This window comes from Theropithecus gelada, chromosome 8, assembly GCF_003255815.1.
Source record: "Theropithecus gelada isolate Dixy chromosome 8, Tgel_1.0, whole genome shotgun sequence".
NCBI classification, from domain to species: Eukaryota; Metazoa; Chordata; class Mammalia; order Primates; family Cercopithecidae; genus Theropithecus; species Theropithecus gelada.
The window spans coordinates 10,066,147-10,091,057 of record NC_037676.1 but is presented as its reverse complement, the minus strand read 5'-3'; the positions used below and the strand labels follow the sequence as shown (position 1 = coordinate 10,091,057).

The following is a 24,911-nucleotide window of genomic DNA, read 5'->3' as shown; positions in this document are numbered from 1 at the left end:
AATGAACTCCCTGCCTGCAGAGTCATCTTCAGAATGAGTCAGCTCCGCCCTTGTCCCAGGCAGGAGACTCGCGAGTGGATGTGAAATGCGGATTCCCGGTGAGACAGAGGACATTCCATATCTCGTCCCCTCACGACTGTGTGCGTCTAGTTATTTCATAGGAGAGGGGGAAATGTGAATTGTAATTTCATGTCCTAAGTCCTGTTCTTGGTGTCTGACCAGCTGATCCCAAGTTTCACATCCTTGTCTGTGAAGCTAAACTCGATGCTGCTGTGTGGGAAGATTCGGAGAGAAAACTCTTAGGTAAGTTTTCACTGTTTGGTGTTTAACAAATACACCACTTCCCTGAGTTGCTTTCTGGAGCTGCCTGCTTTGTAACATTCTACCTGACATTTTAAAGACACGAAATTTCACTAAATTTCAAAATCTTTTATACATCTACATAGTTGATTTATACCATATTATGCTGTGTGTTTGGGGGAGAGGGGAGGCGAGGTTTCAGTCTGTAAATTTGTTCCTAAAACAGTAACAGGGGTGAAAAATAAATCGAAGTGATTATACTTCTCTATAGGTATGAATTAAGCATTCCTTTTTTTTTTCTTTTTTGAGACGGAGTTTCATTCTTATTGCCCAGGCTGGAGTGCAATGGCACGATCTCGGCTCACTGTAACCTCCGCCTCCCGGGTTCAAGCAATTAACCTTCCTCAGCCTCCCAAGTAGCTAGGATTACAGGCAACCAACACCACACCCAGTTAATTTTTGTATTTTTAGTAGAGACGGGGTTTCACTATGTTGGTCAGGCTGGTCTCGAACTCCTGACCTCAAGTGACCCACCCACCTCGGCATCCCAAAGTGCTGGGATTACAGGGGTGACCCACCACGCCCGGCCTTAATTAAGCATTTCCTAAAGCTGCACTAAAATCCTTTAGGTCACTCAAGTGCCATTTGATATCATTCCACGAGATGAAGCTGGAAAGAAGACCTAATACTTGGGGCAGCGGAAAGTCCACTTTGAGTGCAGCGTCCCTCTCTACAGTTTTAGTTTTTAAGCGAAGATGTGTCCTTTTCCAGGATATAGATTTTTCAAGCTCAGCACCATTGATGTTGGGGCTGGGCCATTACTGTGGGGCTGCCCCAGGCATTGTCGGAAGCCTAGTAGGCTCTCCGCTCTGAAGGTCAGCAGCAGCAACCTACCTCTCGCCCCAGGTCATGACAACCAAAAACGTCTCCAGACACGCCCAATGTCCCCATGGGAGGGGGCCTAGAGGATGGTGTGCTATGGTGGCCCCACAATAGCTGTCTTTGTAGCCCTAGAATCAATGTGATCTTGTCAGGGCACTTTTTTTGTTTTGTTTTGTTTTGTTTTTTGAGATGGAGTCTTGCTCTGTCGCCCAGGCTCGAGTGCAGTGGCACAATCTCAGCTCACTGCAACCTCCGCCTCCCAGGTTCATGCAATTCTCCTGCCTCAGCCTCCTGAATAGCTGGAATTACAGGCATGTGCCACCACACCCAGCTAATTTTTGTATTTTTAGTAGAGACGAGATTTCACCGACCTGGTCACTAACTCCTGACCTCAGGTGATCCGCCCACCTCGGCCTCCCAAAGTGCTGGGATTATAGGCGCGAGCCACCATGCCTGGGCACTTTTTAAAGGTTGGTTGTTATGGGCACTTTTTAAAGGCTGGTTATTATGGCAATGTCTTCGTCCAATGAGGATTTAAGGCTTCTTTGGGTACCAAGATAATTATGGCCATTATCTCAGGGTTATCATTTTCAACAGGAATAACCGTGTCCACTGTTGTTTGTCTGATCCTCAAATAGCAGAAGATTCAGGATCATCTAGCTTTAATGCTGGAGGAGACTTTAGGGACCAATCTCATCCTTTTACACTTGTGGCTCAGAGAGGTTAAGCAACCTCTCCAAGGTCACACAGCCAGCAGAAGTAACACCCTGCGTAGAGATCATGAAGACAGCATCAGAGCCCTTTAGTACGATATCCCGAGTGTCCCGCATTTAAGCCATCGGCACTGTGTTTTGTGGCTCAATATTTTTCAGTTTTTAAGAAAGATACACTTTTTGGAAAAAGAAATGAACACAGTGAATGCCCACATCAGCACAAAGACGGTTTTCTATAATGAGTTCTTTTTCTCTTTATTTCGAAGAAGGTTTAATTTTGCCACAGTTGCTAAAGAAAACATTACACACGGCCCTTATTAAAAAACGGTGTGACAGACTTGTCAACAAAAAGAGTCAAATTTGTAAAATATTTGATGAGATTTATTCTGAGCCAAATATGAGGACCATGATTGGTGACACAACCCCAGGAGGTCCTAAGAACTGGTGCATAAGGTGGCTGGATTCCAGCTTGATTTTATACATTTTAGGGGGACAGAAGTTACAGGCAGAAAAAAAGAAAAGGGCAAGACGATCCCCTGCCACCTCCATGACATCATTTCAGTTGTGTCTTCTCCAAACACCTCACGGCATCGTATTTCAAAATCCGGCTTTGTCATTTAGCAGTGTGTGGAGCTGTACACGTTGCCAGTCGATACGTGTAAGGTGTCCAGTGTACACGTTGCCAGTCCATACGTGTAAGGTGTCCAGTGGTTGGTCCAGAAAGGTGACACAACTCCAGGGATGGAGGTGGGAGGTGTCCAGGTCACAGGTGGAGTCAACGATTTTCTGATGGGCAATTAATTGAAAGAGTTAAGTTATTATTGTTAAGACCTGGAATGAACAGAAAGGATTGTCTGGGTTAAGATAAAGGTTGTGGAAGGCCGGGCGCGGTGGCTCAAGCCTGTAATCCCAGCACTTTGGGAGGCCGAGACGGGCGGATCACGAGGTCAGGAGATCGAGACCATCCTGGCTAACCCGGTGAAACCCCGTCTCTACTAAAAAAATACAAAACACTAGCCGGGCGAGGTGGCGGGCGCCTGTAGTCCCAGCTACTCGGGAGGCTGAGGCAGGAGAATGGCGTGAACCCGGGAGGCGGAGCTTGCAGTGAACTGAGATCCGGCCACTGCACTCCAGCCCGGGCAACAGAGCGAGACTCCGTCTCAAAAAAAAAAAAAAAAAAAGATAAAGGTTGTGGAGACCAAGGTTTTTTTGTTTTTGTTTTTGTTTTTGTTTTTTTATCTTCAGAGCTCTTATTGGACCTAAAAGAGGTGCCAGACTCTTAGTTAAATCTCTCCTAGATCAGGGAAAAGACCTGGAAAGGGAAGGGGATTCTGGCGGGATGTAGATTTTCCCCTCGAGAGACAGCTGTGTGGGGCCCCTTCAAAATATGTCAAATAAATATATTCTGGGGTAAAATGCTTGATTTCTTCCAGGGCCTGCTCTCTGTCATATGATGCTGTACTAGAGTCAGGTTGGAATGTAGTATCTTACTGCTGCAGAGTCTGTTTTGTCAGTCTTAGGATCTCTGCTTTGATGTTAATGCAGGTCAGCTGTGCCCGGAAGGAGGTTATAAGGAGCCTGTCCAACCCCCACTTCCCATCACGGTCTGAACTAGTCTCTAAGGTTTAGTTTGGAAAGCTCGTGGCTGAGGGGGTTTGTGGGGGACTAGAATTTTATTTTTTACAGTCTCAAGGGAATCGCGATAGGTGCGGGGCCACTGCAGTGGGACTGGGCTCAACTCTGAGTATAACAAGAAAAATGGGAATGCACAGCCATGGAGCAGGTGAGGGCAGATGGAAAACTATGAAGAGGTGACATTAGGCCAGGGGGGTTCTTGTTAGAACCACTTGGCAGGATTTCTGCCGCAGGCAGGCCTGGTGATAAGATACTGAGGGTGGGGGATGAGGAAGATGATCAGATATCAGGGGGTGGGGGATGAGGAGGACGGTCAGATATCAGGGGGTGGGGGATGAGGTGGACGGTCAGATATCAGGGGGTGGGGGATGAGGAGGATGGTCAGATATCGGGGGTGGGGGATGAGGAGGATGGTCAGATATCAGGGGGTGGGGGATGAGGAGGATGGTCAGATATCGGGGGGGGGGGATGAGGAGGATGGTCAGATACCGGGGCAGGGAATTGTCATTGCATTGACTCAGCAGGATTCTTTTGGACGGAAGGGGCCGGGGCCCAGGTCAGAGCCCTGAGTGCCTGGAGTTAGGTCAGGGAGAGTCTTTGCCACAGTGAGGCTGAGAAGCTGAGCATCTGATCTGTGGGAGTCCAAAGACCCTTATGCTTACTGCGGACTTGCTGTCAGCAGATCCTGAACTTAGGTTCCCGTGTTTTAAATTGTTTGCAAGCACAAAATTGTTTGCAAGCACAGCGGTCCTGCTCTCCCACCCACAGAATTCCTATTGCTCACTGGTGAAGGACACTGTGGATTTAAAATCAGGGACGTTCTTCTTCCTCTCTCGCTCACTACACAGCCCTCTGAGAACACAGTCATTTTGCTCTGTGTAGGAGGAAGAAACAGGCAGAAGAGAACTCCTCCCGTCCCTCTGCTAATGGCTTTTAAAACTGTCTGTCTGTTCTGTAATGGAACAACCAAACCTCGCAATGAGCGCATATTGCTTAGGTGAGCAGAAAATAAGAGTAAGACAGTCCCCTGACACCTCGATTAAGCCATCTCGATTGTCTTCTCCAGACACCTCATGGCATCGTACTTCAAACTTCAGCTTTGTCATTTAGCAGTGTGTGGAGGTGCACATTGCTAACCTCAGCCTCACTGAACACTGGTTTTTTTTTTTTTTTTCTATGACATGTGGATAATGGTGCCTGCCTCAGACACCTGTGATGTTTGAAAGAACCAATTTACCAAAGGGCTTAGCCTACTGCCAGACACACCGTGCGCCCAAGATGAACGTTTGTTGTGTCATTCGATCTGTCGGGGAAGGAGGTGAGACACCTGTGGGAGGCAGGGCAGGAGGGGAGTACACAGGCTGTAAACAGCAGTGCCCAAGCTGTGACACAGCAAGCTGGGAATCCGCCTGGGTTTCATTCAGTCTTCCACATCCCACATGAGTACTGGTTATACCTGTGATTGTTTTTTAGCAAACAAAACCGTTTTATCATTCTGCTTTAAAGATGGCCGAGTGGAAAGACGCAGTCCTGGAATGTTTAAATTCAAGCTGAGGAACTTACCAGCCACGTGACTGAGGAGGTTTTGGTTTCATCTTTCTAAGCCTCAGTTCGTTCTTTGTAAGACAGGCCTCAGCATGTTGTGAGTGTGAATCCGAGGAACCCAATGCTGCTGGAGAAAGGGGTCCAGTCCAGACCCCAAGAGAGGGTTCTCGGATCTGGCGCAGGGAGGAGCTCAAGGGAGTCGCAGAGTGCAGTGAAAGACAGCTGCTCTGATGCAGAGTGGGACGCCTGTGGAAAGCAGGAGGAGGAAGGTGCCATCTTTCTTTCAAAGGCATCTTGTATCAGTGTATAAGCCAAGCTATATGTAAGTGCAGGTGGGCTGACGGTGTGACAAAATCTAGTACTTTGTGGATGTACTTTGTGGCATTTCAGTGCATACCTACATCTTAGCATGACTATAACCATCCAATTTTTTTTTTTTTTTTTGAGATGGAGTCTCGCTCTGTTGCTCAGGCTGGAGTGCAGTGGCGTGATCTTGTCTCACTGCAACCTCTGCCTCCCAGGTTCAAGCGATTCTCCTGCCTCAGCCTCCCACGTAGCTGGGATTACAGGCTAGTGTAACCGCCACACGGGTTCGTGTTGCCTGCTGCCTAGACAGAGCTGATTTATCACAACAGGTGAACTGCATAAAGAATAATTCACACAGAGCTCGCTGTGCGGGAGACCAGAGTTTTATTATTACTCAAATCAATCTTCCCAAGAATTCAGAGTTCAGAGTTTTCGTTGTTGTTTTTGAGATGGAGTCTTGCTCTGTTGCCCGGGCTGGAGTGCAATGGTGCAATTTCACCTCACTGCAACCTCCGCCTCCAGGGTTCAAGCAGTTCTCCTGCCTCAGGCTCCCAAGTAGTTGGCATTACAGGTGTGCACCACCATGCCTGGCTAATTTTTGTATTTTTAGTACAGAGGGGGTTTTGCCATGTTGGCCAGGCTGGTCTTAACTTCTGATCTCAAGTGATCCGCCTGCCTTGGCCTCCCAGAGTGCTGGGATTGCAGGTGTGAGCCACTATGCTCAGCCCTGGAGTTCAGAGTTTTTAAGGATAATTTGGTAGGTAGGGGACCAGTAAGCTGGGAGTGCTGAGAGGTCAGATCAGAGATGAAATCATATGGATCAAAGCTGTACTCCTGGCCTGAGTTAGTTCCTGGGTGGGGGCCACAAGATGAGATGAGCCAGTTTATCCATCTGGATGGTCCCAGCTGATCCAGCAAGTGCAAGATCTGCAAAATATCTCAAGCACTGATCTTAGCTTTTTCAATAGTGATGTTATCCCCAGGAGCAATTCAAGAAGGGTCAGAATCTTGTAACCTCCAGCTGCATGAATCCTAAGCCATAATTTCTAATCTTTTTTTTTTTTTTTTTTTTTTTTTTGAGACGGAGTCTCGCTCTGTCGCCCGGGCTGGAGTGCAGTGGCGCGATCTCGGCTCACTGCAAGCTCCGCCTCCCGGGCTTACGCCATTCTCCTGCCTCAGCCTCCCGAGTAGCTGGGACCACAGGCACCTGCCACCTCGCCCAGCTAGTTTTTTGTATTTTTTGGTAGAGATGGGGTTTCACCGTGTTCGCCAGGATGGTCTCGATCTCCTGACCTCGTGATCCGCCCGTCTCGGCCTCCCAAAGTGCTGGGATTACAGGCTTGAGCCACTGCAATCTTGTGGCTAATTTGTTGGTCCTACAAAGGCAGTCTAGTCCCCAGGCAAGAAAGGGATTTGTTTCAGGAAACTATAAACCAAGTTTCTTCCAAAGTTACTTTGGCCTACACCCAAGAATAAACAAGGACAGTTTGGAGGTTAAAAGCAGGATGGAGCGGAGCTGGTTAGGTCAGATCTCTCACTGTCTCTTTCACTGTCTCAGTTACAATTTTGCAACGGTGGTTTCACTGGTTTTAAGATGGAGTTTATTTTATTTTTATTTTTTTGAGACAGAGTTTCATTCTTATTGCCCAGGCTCGAGTGCAATGGCGTGTTCTCGGCTCACTGCAACCTCCGCCTCCCGGGTTCAAGCAATTCTCCTGCCTCAGCCTCCTGAGTAGCTGGGATTACAGGTGCCCACCACCACACCTGGCTAATTTTTTTGTATTTTTAATAGAGACAGAGTTTCCCCATGTTGGCCAGGCTGGTCTCAAACCCCTGACCTCAGGTGTTCCCCCCACCTCTACCTCCCAAACTGCTGGGATTACAGGCGTGAGCCACCGCACTGGCCACGATAGGTTGATTTTAAAACGGTGTCACCCTGGCTCTCCTAGGTTCCTGTTCCTCTAACACCATGAACGCTGCTGGCAGTTCTCCGGCCTCCAGGGAGGCCTCCACACACATTTACCCATGTTCTTAGACAATCCTAGGGACTCAAGGTTTCAACAAACCTAAATGAGCCAGCAGAAAAATAAACTTGAACATGAATGTCAACGTTTTCCCACGTGTACTAAAGGGTTATAATAATTTTGAAATGTTTATTTCAAAGAGCGTTGGTAATTTAAACGTCCTATTTAATCCCCAAAACAGTCATGAGGGGGAGATAAGGCAGTTATCTTCATGGTACAGGAAAGGAAAAAAGCGAGGGTCCAAGGCCCACTATACCCTCAGCTCCATTAGCCCCCGAGGCCTCCCCCGCCAGGCGGACACTCCCACTGCAGATGTTCTGTATCGATCGCTTGCTATCGGTTCTTTCAACGAACTGTATTGATCACCAATTAAGTGGTAGGTACGCCTCTAGATGTCGATTTTAAAGAGGGAACAAACATATTAGAGAGAAGAAACATAAATAACTCGAATAACAACCTTAGCGAACTGCTGAAACTCCTACAGACAAAAACTCAGGCGTGGGCACAGAAGGGCCGGGGATGGGCTCGGTCAAGACCTGAAGGCCCGGGACTTGGGCCTTGTGAACTCAGCGCGCACCCCGGGGAGGCTCCGGCTCCGTCCACACCCGGAGCGCGACTCAGCCGCAGCCGGGCCAGGGCTGCTCTGCGGAACGGCGCGGTCGGGCTCTGCCGCAGCTTTCACGTCCCCTCGGCCCCCTCCGGGTGCAACGCGACGAGGCGGCCCGCGGAGCTCCACGGCCCCCTCGACCCCGCCCGCCAGGGTTCAGCCAGGCCCCGCCCCCCGCAGGCCCCGCCCCTCCCGCCGGCCGATGTTCTGCGCGCCCGCCGCCCCGCCCCCCGCGCCCGCCGCCGTGGTAGCGCCTAGGCGGGGCCTCTCGTAGCCACGCCCCCGAGGGCAGAGCGCGTGCGCGTGCGCGTGCGCGGGCAGTGGTTGACGCCGGCCAGTCGTGACCGGGCGGCAGTGCCGTCAGTGAGTGCCGGGAGTCCTGCAGGCGCGCGGCGGCGCCAAGCGCGGGGAGCCCGGGTGAGGGGCAGCCCAGGTGAGCGCGCGGGGAGCCGGGCGAGGGGCCGGGAACCCAGGGGAGGGGCAGCCCAGGTGAGGGCGCGGGGAGCCGGGTGAGGGGCCGGGAACCCAGGTGAGGGGCAGCCCAGGTGAGCGCGCGTGGAGCCCAGGTGAGGGGGCCGGGAAGCCCGGGTGGTGGTGCCGGGGATCCCAGGTGAGGGGCCGGGAACTCAGCTTAGGGGGAACTCAGATGGGCGCGCGGGAGTCCACGTGAGGGGCAGCCCCGGTGAGGGGTCGGGGAGCCCAGGTAAGGGAGCCCGTGTGAGGGGCTGGGGTGGCTCCTAGCGTCCGCGGTCCCAGCCCTGCCTTCCGGTGGGCGTGCGGCACCCCCGGCCGTGCCGTTCCCGGACAGTAGCTTGTGGGGGGCGTTCGAGCCCTGCAGCCCGGAGTTCTGCCCGCGCGGGTGCATGGTGGGCTTGGGGGGCTCCTCACCGCGACGCTGACTTTGGAGCCCTTGAGCGGCGCGGATGCCGGACTGTGGGAGGGGACAGGCGGAGGCGGAGGCGGAGGCGTCGCACCTGACCTCGCTCTCCGCAGACCGGCCGGGCAAGTATGGTCAGCTCACCTGTGTGCCCACGAGGCAGGGAGGCGGCTCCTGCGGAGCCACAGAGGTGCTGTCAGAGCTGCTGTCCAGGACAGCAGGTGTCACGTGGGTGTGGCCTCCACTGGTCACCGAGTTAGCAGGGGCGGAAGGGGACAAGGTGGTGCTCAACAGGGTGTGGGAGGCGGAGGGACGCTGGGTCAGTCAGCACCTGTAGGAGGAGGGAGGGACGCTGGGTCAGGTCACCAAGGTGTGCGGAGGAGGGGGGGACGGGGGCGGAGAGAGCGGGCGCTGGGTCGGGTCAGCAGCGGGTGGGAGCCGCCTGGGCTCTGGGCCCTATCGCCAGCTGCTCTGGGTTGGGGTTGGGTGTGGACAGTAAGGAGGGGAGCCAGGGGCTCCCCAGCCTGTGTGGATTCTGCTGTGACTGTTCTCTGAAAGACTGGGGCGAGGCGGCTGTTTCTGACTCCTGTTTCCGTTTACCCTCTGTGTGAAATCTGTAATTATCCAGCTTCTGCTTACCTCACTCCCATATTTTGAGTTTTATTTACATACAACTTTTCGGGAAGGCTGTGAGAGGAAAAAGCAGTGAGCAATGGTGAAGGAAGCGTAAGTGATGGAGGGAATATGAGATGGCCACAGCTCCCCACGGAGCTTGAACACTTTTGTGCCTGCCTTTCAGACTTGCTGTCATCGAGGCTGTGGTTTTTAAGGAAGTTCTTCCTGAGCATGCAGTTTCCGTAAAAAGAGCGCAGGTTCTCCAGGTGGCCTCGAGATGTTCACTACAGAATGTCTCATGATAACGAGGAACTGGGCAAAAGCCTGGCAGGACATCGGGTGGGTAAATGGTGGAGTCCCTGCAGCCGTTTTACCGAAGAGGATTAGCTGTTGCTAAGAGAAGAGAAGCAGGCCAGGGAGCAGCTTGTATGCTGTTATCCCCTTTTACGTAAAAAGGAAGAGTTTATATCTAGAAAAACAATTGATGCAGCAGGCACCAAAAAATAGTGATAGTGCTTGGAGCTGTGTAAGAGGATTGTGAGTGTTTATTTTTGTATTTTTATGCTTGTTTATATTTTCTGAATTTTGTGTATTAAACATGTATTTCTTTTGATTTTGGAAAACATATTTTTACCAGCCATCAATGTATAATTTCCAAATGTTAGGAGTATAATTCTCATGTAAATAGCTCTTGTCAGGTTATATTTCAGTCACTAATGCAGTATCCAGCAGGATAGGAGTGCCAGTTCAAAAGAGAATACGCAAAACTAGGATTTTATGAGTGAGTGGGTAAAAGGAATGCTGAGAAAAGATTGCCGGATTAGATATAAGATTGGTGAATATCCTGTGTGCATTGAAGCCACAGGTTTTGGGATTGTCTTTTCTTCTTGATGGAAGGAGAATTAACTTTACAGATTGTAAAATGTGTGACCCTCAATCAGTGGTAAATAGTTTAGTTATTTCTCCTAGAAAGTCAAGTGATTGTCGGGGTTGTAAAACACTCAACTTGTGTTAGGGAAAAAAGCATGCAACCGTTTTTTCCTTTTTGACTTCACTTCCAAGTTTGGATAAACTATGTCAACAAAACACAAAAATGCTGGTATCCTTAGCAGTTTAGCCCCTAGTAAACCGGAGGAGCGCATAGATGCATGACAGAGCCGAAGGGTTCCTGTGGCCACTGAGCCTGGTTCCTGGTCACAGTGCAGCAACAGAGCTAACACTCTTACTGATGTGTTTGCATTCAGATTACTAAAAACTGCATGGCTCAGTGCAACAGAAGAGCTGAAACCACAGAACCTTAGAAGACAAGCTTTTTGTATACATTTTCCCCAAAGAAAATGAAGATCTGCAGAGTCAAGAAACGGTGGCCTTCCAGGAGCTGTTTCTTCTCCGGCTCTGCTTTCTCTACTGCAGAGAGGAAAGGGGCTGGTGTGGAAGGGCTTGGAAGCCTTCCAGAGTGAAAGAACAGGATAAGTCCATTAGGTTTGGCCTCCAGCTTTTCCCATGGAAGGAACAGCGACTTCCAGCTGTGCATTACACTTAAGGACTCCTTTGTGTGGCCTGAGCCTTGTGGAGCACAGCAAGGCAACAGTGGGAACCCCTGTGTCCCATTTTGCATATCAAGAGTGAGAGGGTGTGGTTGGGTCAAGAAGCAGAAATAGAAACAAAAGGAGAAGCTGAACTCTTCCCATACCCCTTCTCTGCTGCCTATCAGAACAAGGCCTAGTCACACTTCTGTGGGTGCCTGCCTTGTGACTTGGGGTGAACCACAGCTGTTCTCATTACAACACTGACGCCACAGAGGGACAGCAGAGCTCTGCAGGACTCCAGGAAGACTGGCCACTTGGGCGGGACCCTGCCTCTGGGGCTGGCCTTCTACCCTCATGGCTGAGAGAGCTGAGGAGTTCACCTCCTTTGTGAACTCCTGGCTGGAAGATGCTGGTTGGCACTAACGAAGCTCAGAGACGCACAGTCACGAGTTAGACTAGAACAGCACCAGCTTACCCAGAGAGTTCCTGTGCACACTACTGTGTAGAAACACACATAATCAGGAGGTCTGAGCAAAGAATCAGAACAGGGATTCGCTACAGGATTGGAAGGGGCGGTAAGCATTCTGGTCTTTATAATCTGCTGTTTCTGCATCCCTAATTGGCACCTGTTCTCTGACTGCCGGGAGGGTTTGCCCACTCTCAGCTCTGGCTCACCTGTTTCTGTTTCAGCGTCTTTCACCTGTCTGCCATTTTTCTGTAGATATGGTAATCTCTCCACAAAGGTATCTGGAAAACTTGAAGACCTGGTAGCTATGCGCTCTTCAGGTGGAGATCACACAAACTGGTTGAACATCTGGCTCATAGTAGGTGCTTCATTTCCACTGCTCTGTATGTTTCTTTTCTTTTTGAGATAGAGTCTCAACCTGTTGCCCAGGCTGGATTGCAGTGGCACAATCTCAGCTCACTGCAACCGCCACCTCCTGGGTTCAAGTGATTCTCCTGCCTCAGCCTCCCAAGTAGCTGGGATCATAGGCACGTGCCACCATGTCTGGCTAATTTTTTGTATCTTTAGCAGAGTTGGGGTTTGACCGTGTTGGCCAGGCTGGTCTCGAACTTCTGACCTTGTGATCCACCCACCTTGGCCTCCCAAAGTGTTGGGATTACAGGTGTGAGCCACTGCACCCGGCCTGCTCTGTGTGTTTCTTTTTCCCGTAGTCAGACACTGGGGTCCAGGGTGGTTAAGAAAGAAACTCGTTTTCTTTCTTTCTTTTTTAAATTGAGATGGAGTTTCACCCTGTTGCCCAGGTTGGAGTGCAGTTATGTGATCTCGGCTCACTGCAACCTCCACCTCCTGGGTTCTAGCAATTCTCCTGCCTCAGCCTCCTGAGTAGCTCAAATTACAGGTGTGCGTCACCACGCCTGGCTAATTTTTGTATTTTTAGTAGAGACAGGGTTTGGCCATGTTGGCCAGGTTGGTCTTGAACCCCTGACCTCAAGTGATCTACCCACCTTGGCCTCCCAAAGTTCTGGGATTACAGGCGTGAGCCACTGCGCCCGGCCTGAAACTTGTTTTCTTAGCTTCTAAATAGAGAAACCAAGATCAGAACCCACTAAGCCAACTGCTCTTCTTGGTTTTTGGTTCTCATGTCCTGGAGTCCTTCTCACCTTGACCAAACCAAAGACCTCCTGAAGCATCACTTGGGCTAACCACTTCCACTGAGGTGGGTTTGAGTCACTGCTCTGGGCAGAGCCTTCTGGAGGCGGGGACTCTCTCGTCTCAAGGCAAAGGTCCCACAGAAGTTAGTGGTCTTGGCCAAGAGCAGCACATTGATGCACCTGTGGCAAAATGGGACCTGTAACCCAGATCTCATGACCCACTTGTGGAAAAGCACAGGAAGAAGTTTTAGGAGGGGTCCATATTTTAACCTTTAACAGTGTTGTTCAGGGGAATCCTTTTAATGGATTGCTATTCTGTGCTTGACACCTGTCCTTTCCACCCAGCCTGCTTTTCTTTAATGCTGGTAAGCCGTCCCCCCTCCAGGCATTAGGCTGCACTTGAAGTTGATCTGCTCTGGGAAGCGCATAGGGGCTCAGGGATGCCTTGCTGCACACTGAATACCAGAGCCAAGTGCTCTTGCCAGCCCCTTAATACCATGTTCAACCTGGTTTGTGTACAAGTTAACAGAAGTGCTTTTGGAGATGTGTAAGTACACTGGAGTCTTGATATAGCATGACCAGAAGCGTGGGTCACGAGGGCACACGTCGGCACAGCAGCCCTTCAGTCGTCATCCATAGCATCTATCAGAGAGCACACCTGTGTGCCCTGAACACATGCACCAGGGGCAGCGTGACACGGGAGCCGTTTCTCTAGGGAGAAACATGAATGCCAGTGCTGTCTTTCCCGGCATCAGATCTGTGTTCTCACAGAGCTAGTCTGTGTTAAATCTGGAGTGTCGATGGAGAAACAGACAAACACTCGTACTATTTTTGCCTTTGATTACATGACCATTATCAAACCAAGAGGTTGGGAGTTATCAGTGCTCCCTTGTCATTTGCATCAGGTCCCGGGACTCACATTCAGTGCATGCTGGAGTGAGCTGGTGCTTCCCATGCCCTTGGGGTGTGGTCACAGCGACCTTTTTGCCTGAATAATGATTGGCGAGTTTTTGCTGAATGGCCACAGTGAGTGGCCCCTCCTATGCTTCTGGCTCTAGTCGTGCTGCCTCACAATTCAGTCAATTCTGGGGTCCCTTCCAGAGAGCAGAGGGTCCAGCTGTTTGGGGAGTGAGGTGCTCCCAGCCCTGCTGTCTGTTTGCTAGGTGTGAGTGACAAGAGTCCCCACTCCCGGCAGAAATTCCATTATCTGGGCAAGTCCCTACATACTGGGTGAGGGGGGAAGAGGGGATCTGAGGCTTTGTCGCTAGCCGTTCCTATGTCCTCGTTGTGTGCCTGGGGTTCCTGCCATGTGAAAGGAAAGGCTGGAATCAATCACAGGTCCCTTCCAGTTTTGAGAACTTGAGACTCTGGTGTTTGTAGCTTTGCAGACAGGTTCAGGCTTAGGTAAACTGGACCCCTTGAGCGTGATTCAGCGTCTGTTCATGTGTTCCATAAATGTTTCTTGAGGGCCCGCTGTGGACCCAGTGCTGCATCAGGCAGAGGAGATGCTGTGATGAAGGCAGGTGTGATCTGTGCCCTCACAGAGTTTGCTGTCCAGTGGAGGTGAGGATTTAGTAAGCACTTGTATCAAAAATGAGTATCTGGGGGATGCATCAGGAGCTTGTAGTCAAGATACTTAACCCAGTCCGTGGGACTCCCCTGCTCTGGGAGGGCATCTGGAGCAAATGGCCTTTAAGTGAGGACCTGACAGGTAAGATAGCGCCACCTGCGGGGAGGTAAAGACTTTTCCCGGGAGAGAGCCCAGCAGCTGCAGAGCCCGGAGGTACAGGAGAGCATGATGTTTTCAAAGGACTGGAAGGCTGTAGCATGGAGTGAGATGCCGGGGTGGTGAGAATGGAACCATAGAAGGCCGCATTCTGCAGAGTGCCATAGGCCACAATCAGGAGTTCAGGCCTTCCCTGCCGGTGTTGAGAAGCCGTTCCATGGCCTTAACCAAGGAATAACACGAAGAACAGGAGTACAGGTTCTCATGACATCCTTGGGGTGTTAACTAGGATCAAACAGCAGAAGTTCAGTGCTGTAACAAAGTGTATCCCAGTGCAACGAGTTAAGTATGTTTCATCCTGCGATGCTTGAATTGTGTGACTGACTGGGGCTGCTGTGAAGGCGGGAGCCTTGCTGGTGGGGTGCACATAGGACGAGCATAGGACCTCGTGTTCCTGCCAGCACTGCTCCAGCCTCCTGTTCGTGGCTGGACCGCTCTAGCTTTAGTTTCATTTTCTTTCGTCCTATACTGTCAGTGGATATTATCTTGGTATGTTTATGTATCCTGGTAAATGCATTAAGAATAAGGTACAGAATTAATTTGTCGTTGAATGTTTGCGTTACTGGGGTAGTGATGTGTCCTTGCTTCTGTTGAGTCAACATAAAATGAATGATCTTTTCTTTCTTTAGATTGAAGATGGACACGTGACAGTCCCAGGGACCGCTGCACGGACTTCATTTCCTTAGACAAGACACAGTGTAGGGCCCGGCCCGTGTTGGGCCCAGGACTCCTTTGGAATACAGTGTGGACAATGAATCCCGTGGGCGATGGGGGCACATCAGAGAGCATTTTTGACCTGGACTATGCATCCTGGGGGATCCGCTCCACGCTGATGGTCGCTGGCTTTGTCTTCTACCTGGGCGTCTTCGTGGTCTGCCACCAGCTGTCCTCCTCCCTGAATGCCACGTACCGTTCTCTGGTGGCCAGAGAGAAGGTCTTCTGGGACCTGGCGGCCACGCGTGCAGTCTTTGGTGTTCAGAGCACAACCGCGGGCCTGTGGGCTCTGCTGGGGGACCCTGTGCTTCACGCTGACAGGGCACGTGGCCAGCAGAACTGGTGCTGGTTTCATATCACAACAGCAACGGGATTCTTTTTCTTTGAAAATGTCGCCGTCCACCTGTCCAACGTGGCCTTCCGGACATTTGACTTGTTTCTGGTTGTCCACCATCTCTTTGCCTTTCTAGGGTTTCTTGGCTGCTTGGTCAATCTCCGAGCTGGCCACTATCTAGCTATGACCACATTGCTCCTGGAGATGAGCACGCCCTTTACCTGCATTTCCTGGATGCTCTTAAAGGTAAGTGCATGTGTCAGCAGAAGATGACACATGCCTCACACATTTAATCACTGGCTAGAATGTCTTGGACGCTGCCATAAACTCAACAGCAGGTGGGATTGCAGCATACACATTCAGTTACAGACTCATTTTAGTTGAATGCAATTTTCTTAATTTTAAATCTTTTCGGCTCTCTACTCCTTAAGGAAAGAAAGCTCAGTAGATCTTATGGCTCAGTAGTGTCTGGAAGCACTTAATTTTTTTCTTTCTTTTAATACTTTTATATATATCTCTATTTTTTTTTTTTTTTTTTGAGACAGTCTCCCTCTGTCGCTCAGGCTGGAGTGCAATGGCATAGTCGCGGCTCACTTAACCTCCATCTCCCGGGTTCAAGCGATTCTCCTGCGTCAGCCTCCCGAGTTAGCTAGGACTACAGGTGCACACCACCACGCCTGGCTAACTTTTTGTGTTTTGAGTAGAGACGGAGTTTCACTATGTTGGCCAGGCTGGTTTTGAACTCCTGACTTCATGATCTGCCCGCCTGGGCCTCCCAAAGTGCTGGGATTACAAGTGTGAGCCACCACGCCTGGCCTCTTCTAATACTTTAAAAAAAGTAAAGTAATATATGTGTGTACACACGTGTCTTGCTTGCTTTTTAGTTTTGAATAAGGTTGTTTTAGTAGTGCTCAGAAGTATTGGGACGTTGCAGAGTTATTTGCCTAGCACTTTCTTTGTTTTTGAAGAACATGTTTTAAAAATGTTTGTCACTTGATTGTCATGTTGATGTCAAAATGTTCTTCATGTTAAACAATTTAATTTTTTTTTTTTTTTTTGAGACGAAATCTCACTCTGTTGCCCAGGCTGGAGTGCAGTGGCGCGATCTCGGCTCACTGCAACCTCCGCCACCCAGGTTCAAGCAATTCTCTTGCCTCAACCTCCCAAGTAGCTGGGATTACAGTACCCACCACCACGCCTAGCTAATTTTTGTATGTGTGTGTATTTTTAGTAGAGACGGGGTTTCACCATGTTGGCCAGGCTGGTCTCGAATTCCTGACCTCAAGTGATATGCCCGCCTCGGACTCCCAAAGTGCTGGGATTACAGGCATGAGCCACCGTGTCCAGCCTTAAAATTGTTTTTACATAGATTCTTGCTATCTTTTATGACCCATCACGTTGTTTATGCAATATTTGATATTAAATTTGAGATCCTGCAAATGTTCCACCATTCACACGAATGGGTTGTGTTACTGCACGTTTCTTGTGTACAGGAGACTGGTAGCCTTGAGAGGAAACATAAGCATAACAAATCACTCTTGCCTTTGGGGTCTGGGTGGGTAGATGGTATCAGTCCATCAAAAGTGCACTGAAGTGTAAACAGTACCGACTGTTCACGCGTAACCCCCATGGACGCCAGCCGCGTGTCAGGCACTGCTGGCACCTGGGAACTCAAGGAGGAGCTTGTGTTCCTGCTGTCCCCTGAGGTTGGCCCCATCTGGCACCAGATGGGGTGTGTGAGCACAGTGACAGGAAAGTGCAGAGAAGCCATGGCCCCAGATGGGGGGACCCTGTGCAGGAGGAGAGGGGGGCACGTAGGAGTTAAGGCAAGTGAATGAGGGTGAGTCGGGCACAGTTATCGCCAGTGCAGAGCCTCACAGGGTGGCCATGGAAGTAGATGGAGCCCACAGCAGGTGATACTGGAAACGTCCTTGTGAGTGCATGGTTTGGGCGGTGGCAGGAGGAGTTTGGGGGCAGTTGTGATTTAGGTAGACCTTACCAGGGAAGAAGGGTTGGAACTATGAATGGTTTGAAAGAGGCCCTCAGTGACCTGGCTACTGAGTTCCCTTGCTGAGCAAATGACTGAATATGAAGCTGCTGGTCTAAGTGTGGGGTCATTTTAGGAACGATGCTGTGACCTGGGACCTTATCAGCGTCCTGTGCGTGGCATGCAGTTTTCCAGTTTTCTCTTTGTAGGCGTTATTTCCATAAGAGCGCGGGCTTCTGGGGATGTAGGGCAGGGCTGTGACTTCCCCGGGTTTGTCTGGCGTGAGATCAGCGTGGAGTGGAGAGGTGTGTGCTGGAGGAGGAGGCCTTGGCCTGCGCCCCGCGTTGCCTGCTCCTCTCACCTGAAAACAGCAGACTTCAGGAGTCACTTGGCTGTGGCAGAAAATAGAGTTCTTGAAAGGAAAGCAGAGGCGCTGACTCACATCGATTCCCTAAACATCAATACCGCATCAATGTCCCGAGTGGTAAACAGTGACTGAATTATTAATACATCCCACAAGATCGTGTGTTTGGGGTCATTAGCGTGTTTTAAGAAATAGATTAATAATTACCTTGTATTTTTTTTTATTACAAGTTCTTTAAAAAAACAACAAGAAATGAATCAGTCTCTCCAGTCCTGAGGGAAAGCAGTGTTGGATTTCTCCAGGGTTTTATCTGTGCTTCTCCTGGAGCCGGGTGTGGGGACAGCGCCTCCTGCAGGATTCGCCGACACAGGCGTCTCCAGCGGTTCTCCCTCCCCAGGTGTGGTGGTGGAGCCCAGCCTCCAGGAGGACAGGCTCAGAGCGAGACTTCATTTTGGAGTTTGCACATTCTCTAAAGCTTTTAGGGTGCTGTTTGTGTAGAATGGAGAAAGGGTTATTTAAGTATTTACTTCTAACCCTGCTCATGTTAACTGTGTAAAGCCAACAGACCTCAATAACAGAAAATTATAACCTAAATTAATATAGCTCAGGGCCAGTATGTCTACATAGTTCTATTTCGCTCTAGTTGAAATAATAGTAAATGCAGTAAGAAAACACTGTGTCTAAAATTTTGAAATTCTTTTAAAGCTGATAGATTCTCGCATAGCAGTAGGGCATGAGGATTCAACATTTCTCCCCCATCAAGGTCTGATTTGATCAGAACTAAAGGATGTAAAGACAAAATATGACAATCAATTTAGGATGGGTGTCTAAGTCGAGCACAGTGGCTTGTTCTTCGTATTAGATTTCTGTCTTAGATTTGGTTCTGAAATGTTTCGAATTACATAGGACTCAAACATCTAAACATGATTTATCCACAGACTCACTAGTTCAAAATACAAATGAGGTGATATAAAAACACTGTCAGGCCGGGTGCGGTGGCTCACACCTGTAGTCCCAGCACTTTGGGAGGCCAAGGCAGGCAGATCACTTGAGCCCAGGAGCTCAAGACCGGCAACATGGCAAAACCTCATCTCTACAAAAAATACAAAAATTAACTGGCATAGTGGCACACGTCTGTAGTACCAGTCACTTGGGAGGCTAAGGTGGGAGGATCACCTGAGCCTGGGAGTTCAGGGTTACAGTGAGCTGCGATTACGCCACTGCACTCCGGCCTGGGCAAGAGTGAGACCGTATATCAACAAAAAACCAAAACCCACTGTCAGTTTTAATATTATTTATACGTGTGTGTGTACATATATGTATGTATATAGTCGACTTTCTGATTCCATGGGTTCTGTGTCTGGATTCAACCAACTGTGGATCAAAAATATTTGGGAAAAATTTAGAATAATACAACAATAAAAAATATAACAAATACCAATACAATGTAACAATTTTATATAGTACTTACATTGTATTAGGCATTATAAGTAGTCTACAGATGATTTAAGGAGTAAGGGACAGTGTGCTTAGGTTATATGCACATACAAAGCCATTTTATGTAAGGGACTTGAGCATCCGTGGCTTTGGGTATCTGCAGGGAGCCCAGGAACCAGTCCCCCAAGGATACTGAGGGCAACTGTATATTTAAGTATGGATATAACTGCCGGGCGACAGAGCTTGGCATGTGTTATGTCACAGATTTTGTTCCTGTAGATTTTGCCTCTTTTTTCAGAGCCTTTGGTGACTTTGACTACAACAGTTTTAGTGCCTTAGTAAAACCAAAGAACTCTCAGTTCTCAAGCTTTGAGTTTTCTAAACTTAAGGTAGTGATTATATTCTGATGTGACTATTGATAATTTAAGATGACTGCTTTCAGTAAGTGAGGAAAATGGTGGAGGAGAACTTTTTGTGAATTGTGAGGGAATGGCCGAGTGAATGAAGACTGAGCTCGCAAGAGCCTGGGACTGAGTGCACGGTGTACTGTACAGTTCATCACTGTGTGGGGCCTTCCAGCTAATGCAGAGGATTCGGACATTCAAAACGTCGACTCTTCAGTGTTTTGTCTTCACACACACTTTTCACTCCTGTTGATACCATACGCTCTCTTGAGGAGTAATGAGCACTCTTGCAGGCCCTGTGCCAGGCGCCAGGTCATAGCAAAGACGATTCTCAGTCTTCCATAGGGAATCTGTGGCAGGCGTGTGTGCGTGTGGCAGTGCTCCAGCACACACATGACAGAAGATTCTGGAAGCTGAATCTTTGAAGGGCACACGTGTGTGGTGGTGCTCCAGCACACACATGACAGAAGATTCTGGAAGCTGAATCTGTGAGGGGCACACATATGGGTGGTGGTGCTCCACACACATGATGACAGAAGATTCTGGAAGCTGGAATCCATGAGGGGCACACATGCATGGCAGTCCCCCAGCACACAAATGATGACAGAAGATTTTGGAAGATGGAATCTGTCAGGGGGATACTTGCATGTGACTGTGCTTCTGTTCACACAGAAGGTTCTGGAAACTGGAATCTGTGAGGGGCAGCTGTATGTGTGGTCATGCTCCAGTACACATGTGATGACAGAAGGTTCTGGAAGGTGAACTCTGTGAGGGTTGGATATGAATGTGACCCTGCTCCAGTACACACACATGTGATGACAGAAGGTTCTGGAAGGTGAAATCTGTGAGGGTTGGATATGCATGTGGCCCTGCTCCAGTATACGCACGTGATGATAGAAGGTTCTGGAAAGTGAAATCTGTGAGGGGCAGATGTGTGTGTGGCCCTGCTCCAGTACACACACACGTGATGACAGAAGGTTCTGGAATCTGGACTCTGTGAGTGGCACACATTCGTGTAGCCATGCTGCAGTCCACTGCGTGACAGAAGGAGCATTGTCTTTCCTTTAGTTTGTGTCAGCCGTTTGATAAATGCTTGAGTGTCCAGTTTGATAACTAGCGAGGGAAAACAGTGTGTGAGACTTCTGGTGTCCTTGCGACTCCATGCATAGGTCTGTGCCTGACCCCAGTGCACCCACATGTTCACTCGAACAGGGCTACTGGGATTGTCTTAGCCACGCTGTTCATTTGGCCTCAGACTGCATCCTACTGAAGCCCCATCATCAGTGGAAAGGGCTTGTGAGCTGAGTTTGTCCACGCAGCAGAGGGGTGGGCAGCAATATGGATGGTTTACATAGACACGGTCAGAGACGTTACCCAGACCCAAAAGAGTACACAGTGTGTGATACTGTTCCATGTACAGTCATGTGTTGCTCAACGACGGGTGTGTTCTGAGAAGTGTGTCCTTAGGCTATTTCGTCATCGAGCAGCCGTCGTAGAGTGCCCTTCCACGTGTCTAAGCCAACTCCACCCTCGGCTCTATGCACCAGAGCCCATAGCTCCCAGGCTGCACACCTGGACAGCACGTGGCTGTACTGAATACTGCAGGCAAGTGTAAAACAACTGTAAATATCTGTGTATCTAAACATACCTAAGCATAGAAAAGTATAGTAAAAATACCGTGTTAAAGATGAAAAATGGCACACCCATGCAGGGCGTGAACTGGGAATGGAGCTTGCAGGACTGGAAGCTGCTCTGGGTGAGTCAGAATGAGTGGTGAGTGTGAGGGCCTATCACTGTGCACTCCTGTAGACTTTATGAACTCTGTGTACTTAAGCAATGCTAAATTTATATTAAAAATTTCTTTAATCATAAATTAGCCTTGACTTACTGTAACCCTTTTACTTTATAAATTTTAAATTTTTAAAACTTTTCCACTCTTTTGTAATCACACTTAGCTTAAAACACAAATACATTGTGTGTGTGTGTGTGTGTGTGTATATATATATATATATTCTTTATACCCTTATTCTGTAAACTTTTCTTAATTAAAAAAAATTTTTTTTAAATTGTTGCAATCTGAGACGCAGATACACATTCATCTAGCTCTGCACAGGGTCAGGATCGTCCATATCACTGTCTTCCACCTCCACAGCTCGTCCCATGGAGAGACTTCAGGGGCAGTAACAGTCATGGGGCTGCCACCTCCCGTGATGACAGTGCCTTCTTCTGGACCTTCCTGAAAGACCTGCCTGGGGCTGTTTATAGTTAACTTTATTTTCATCAGAGAAGGAGTACACTCCAAAATAATGATAAAAGTATAGTATAGTAAAATAGTAAATGATAGGAACTGTTGAGCTCCATTATGATCTCGTGTGGGCCACCGTCTGTCTGTACACTGCGTTGTGGACTGAACAGGCGCTGAGCCCTGGACACTGCTGTCGGACACTGCGTTGTGGACTGAACAGGCGCTGAGCCCTGGACACTGCTGTCGGTGCAGTTGTCAGGTCTCACCTGGGTTTGGGCCCACCTGGTCCTGCCACTGTGGGTCTGAGGGAGGTGTGAGATCGAAAACTTGCCTGTGCCAAAGTCCAGCATTGTCCTTCACCACTTTTGGACCTGGTGGTTGTGGCCAGTTGTCAGAGTGACTATACTGTTTACCACCCAGACAAGGATGTCAGGGACTGCCCAGGCAAACCAGGATCTGCAGTCTTCCCAGGGGCTGAGAGTCAGCTACATTTGGGACTTTTGGTTTAGACATATCAAGAACCTCCAAGAACTTGTAGCCTAACTCTCTACTTTCACAAGTAAGAACTAAGTTATAGTGTTAACTCTTCACATTTCGTTTCAATCCCACGTCACTTAACCGTCCAGAACTGACAGCCACGGGTTCTCCTGGTCTGTGTGAGTTTCTCCCCTGTCCCGTTCAGTTTGGAGGCTCCAGGCCTGTTTTGGATCCTGCTTCCTCTGCTCTTCTTCCTGAGTGTTCGTTGTGCTTCAGCAATGCTGAGTGCGTGGGAAGTGTGTGGTCCCGGCCCACCGAGGGTCCCAAACACAGGTGGGAGCGTTTCGTTTGCACCCGGGGTTGGGGTGATGTTTGTGGAAAGCGGCACTGGCGGTCTCTGAAGGCGTGTGTGTGCGTGAGGCTGCCGTGATGCACATGTGGGAGCCCCGATGTCCCCTCTGAGACCTGGGAAAGACTCCAGTGACAGCTGTGTGAGGCAGGCTGGGCTACTCCGTTCTGCTGGCCTTTCTCTTCTAATTTCCCTCACATTTATTTTTTCAGTCCAGGCTTAGAATGGATACTCTTCGACTCAGGTTGGGGTTACATCCCATTAAGCTCATCATAAGTTAAAAATATTGTGTCGGAAATGTGTTTAATACAAGCAGCCTACCAAACATCATGGTATACAGCCTGGCCTGCCTTTAACATGCCCAGAAGACTTGGATCTGCCTACGCTTGAGCAAAATCTTATAGCACAAAGCCTGTTTTACAACAGAATGCTGAACAGCTCCCGTAATTCAGTGAATACTATACTGAAAGTTGAAACAATGGTTATGTGGGTACTTGAAGTACAGTTTCTACTGAGTGTGTATCACATTGGCACCATAAAATCAAACAATTGTAAGTCAAACCATTGTGAGTAGGGGACTGTCGATAAAAGCTAATATACTTGGGGCTTTAAATATTCAAAACTACCAGAAGAACATGTTAGAACTTTTTATTTTATTTTTTTGAGACAGAGTCTTACAGAGTCTCACTGTTTCTCCAGGCTAGAGTACAGTGGCACGATCTCAGCTCACTGCAACCTCTGCCTCCCAAGTTCAAATGATTCTCATGACTCAGCCTCCCAGATTAGCTGGGATTACATGCCTGGCTAATTTTTTTGTATTTTTATTAGAAGTGGGCTTTGCCATGTTGGCCAGGCTGGTCTCAAACTTCTGACTTCAAGTGATCTACCCACTTCGGCCTCCTAAAGTGCTGCGATTAGAGGCATGAGCCACCGTGCCCGGCCCAATTAGAATATTTTGCCGGGGTGGTATACTGTATTAGTCAGCTTAGGCTGCCACAGCAGACTGCCATAGACTAGGTAGCTTGAACAGCAGAAATTCCTTTCTCACAGTTTTGGAGGCTGCAAGTCTGAGATCAAGGCACCAGCAGATTCGTGTCTGGTGAAGACCCACTTCCTGGTTTACATGGCCACCTTCTGGCTGTGTCCTAGCATGGAGGAGGGGAAGGCTCTGGTCTCTTCCTCTTCTTATGACACTAATCCCATCATGGGGCCCCACCCGCATGACCTCATCACTTCCCAGGGTCTAGGTATGGGAGCTTGAGATACCTGTGTCTGGTTTTGCCAAATAAATATTGCTTATTTACCTAATATGTGCAAATTCAAGATAAAACAAAGACTGAAGGGAGACCGAAAGAAAGGTTGAATTTATCATAGCTTTAGGGAACGGAAGTCAAAAGCAAGAGGAGCAGGAGAACAGCATGAGCGGGCAAGGGTCAACCCTGCTGGCCCAGGCGCGCCCACGGAGCCGGCGGCCTCCTTTCAGAATGAAGTCCCAGTGAGAGCAGAGCCCTGGGGAGGAAATTCTGTTGCTTTGAAATGAATTTGTTTTGCTTGGTAAGTAAGGTAGCAAATACCTCTTTGTGATGTGAAGAATGAATGTTGGCAGTTTCGTATTAACTTGTGCGTTTGTCTTGTCTCCGTGCAGGCGGGCTGGTCCGAGTCTCTGTTCTGGAAGCTCAACCAGTGGCTGATGATCCACATGTTTCACTGCCGCATGGTCCTGACCTACCACATGTGGTGGGTGTGTTTCTGGCACTGGGACGGCCTGGTCAGCAGCCTGTATCTGCCTCATTTGGCACTCTTCCTTGTCGGACTGGCGCTGCTCACACTAATCATCAATCCGTACTGGACCCACAAGAAGACTCAGCAGCTTCTCAGTCCGGTGGACTGGAACTTTGCACAGCCAGAAGCCAAGAGCAGGCCAGAAGGCAACGGGCAGCTGCTGCAGAAGAAGAGGCCGTAGCTGCTCCGGCCGGGGCTCCTGGGCACCAGCGGATCCGGTACACCGATTCTGGGAAGCTCCGTGAATAATGGCTTTTGAATTAATGAGGCAGCGAATGTTTTGTGTTTAGTTCTGAGGGCAATACTAACTTTATTTCTCATTAGTATTAATTTTGAAGTAGCTGCAAAGTATTTTTAAGAAATTATAATTTTGTGAATGTCC

General features: G+C 49.2%; 1 protein-coding gene across 2 annotated transcripts; it reads left to right on the top strand.

The window, feature by feature from the left end:
• On the top strand, positions 1 to 24,911 carry CLN8 (CLN8, transmembrane ER and ERGIC protein). Of its 2 annotated transcripts, none has more exons than XM_025394845.1 (3): positions 1 to 303; positions 15,066 to 15,730; positions 24,393 to 24,910. In XM_025394845.1, the coding sequence occupies exons 2-3, from the start codon at positions 15,188 to 15,190 to the stop codon at positions 24,708 to 24,710; spliced, it is 861 nt and encodes a 286-aa protein (XP_025250630.1). In that variant the 5' UTR covers positions 1 to 303; positions 15,066 to 15,187; the 3' UTR covers positions 24,711 to 24,910. The 2 variants fall into 2 exon arrangements, with proteins under 2 accessions (XP_025250630.1, XP_025250629.1); XM_025394844.1 differs by lacking the exon at positions 1 to 303 and adding an exon at positions 8,278 to 8,445 and having other exon boundaries at positions 24,393 to 24,911.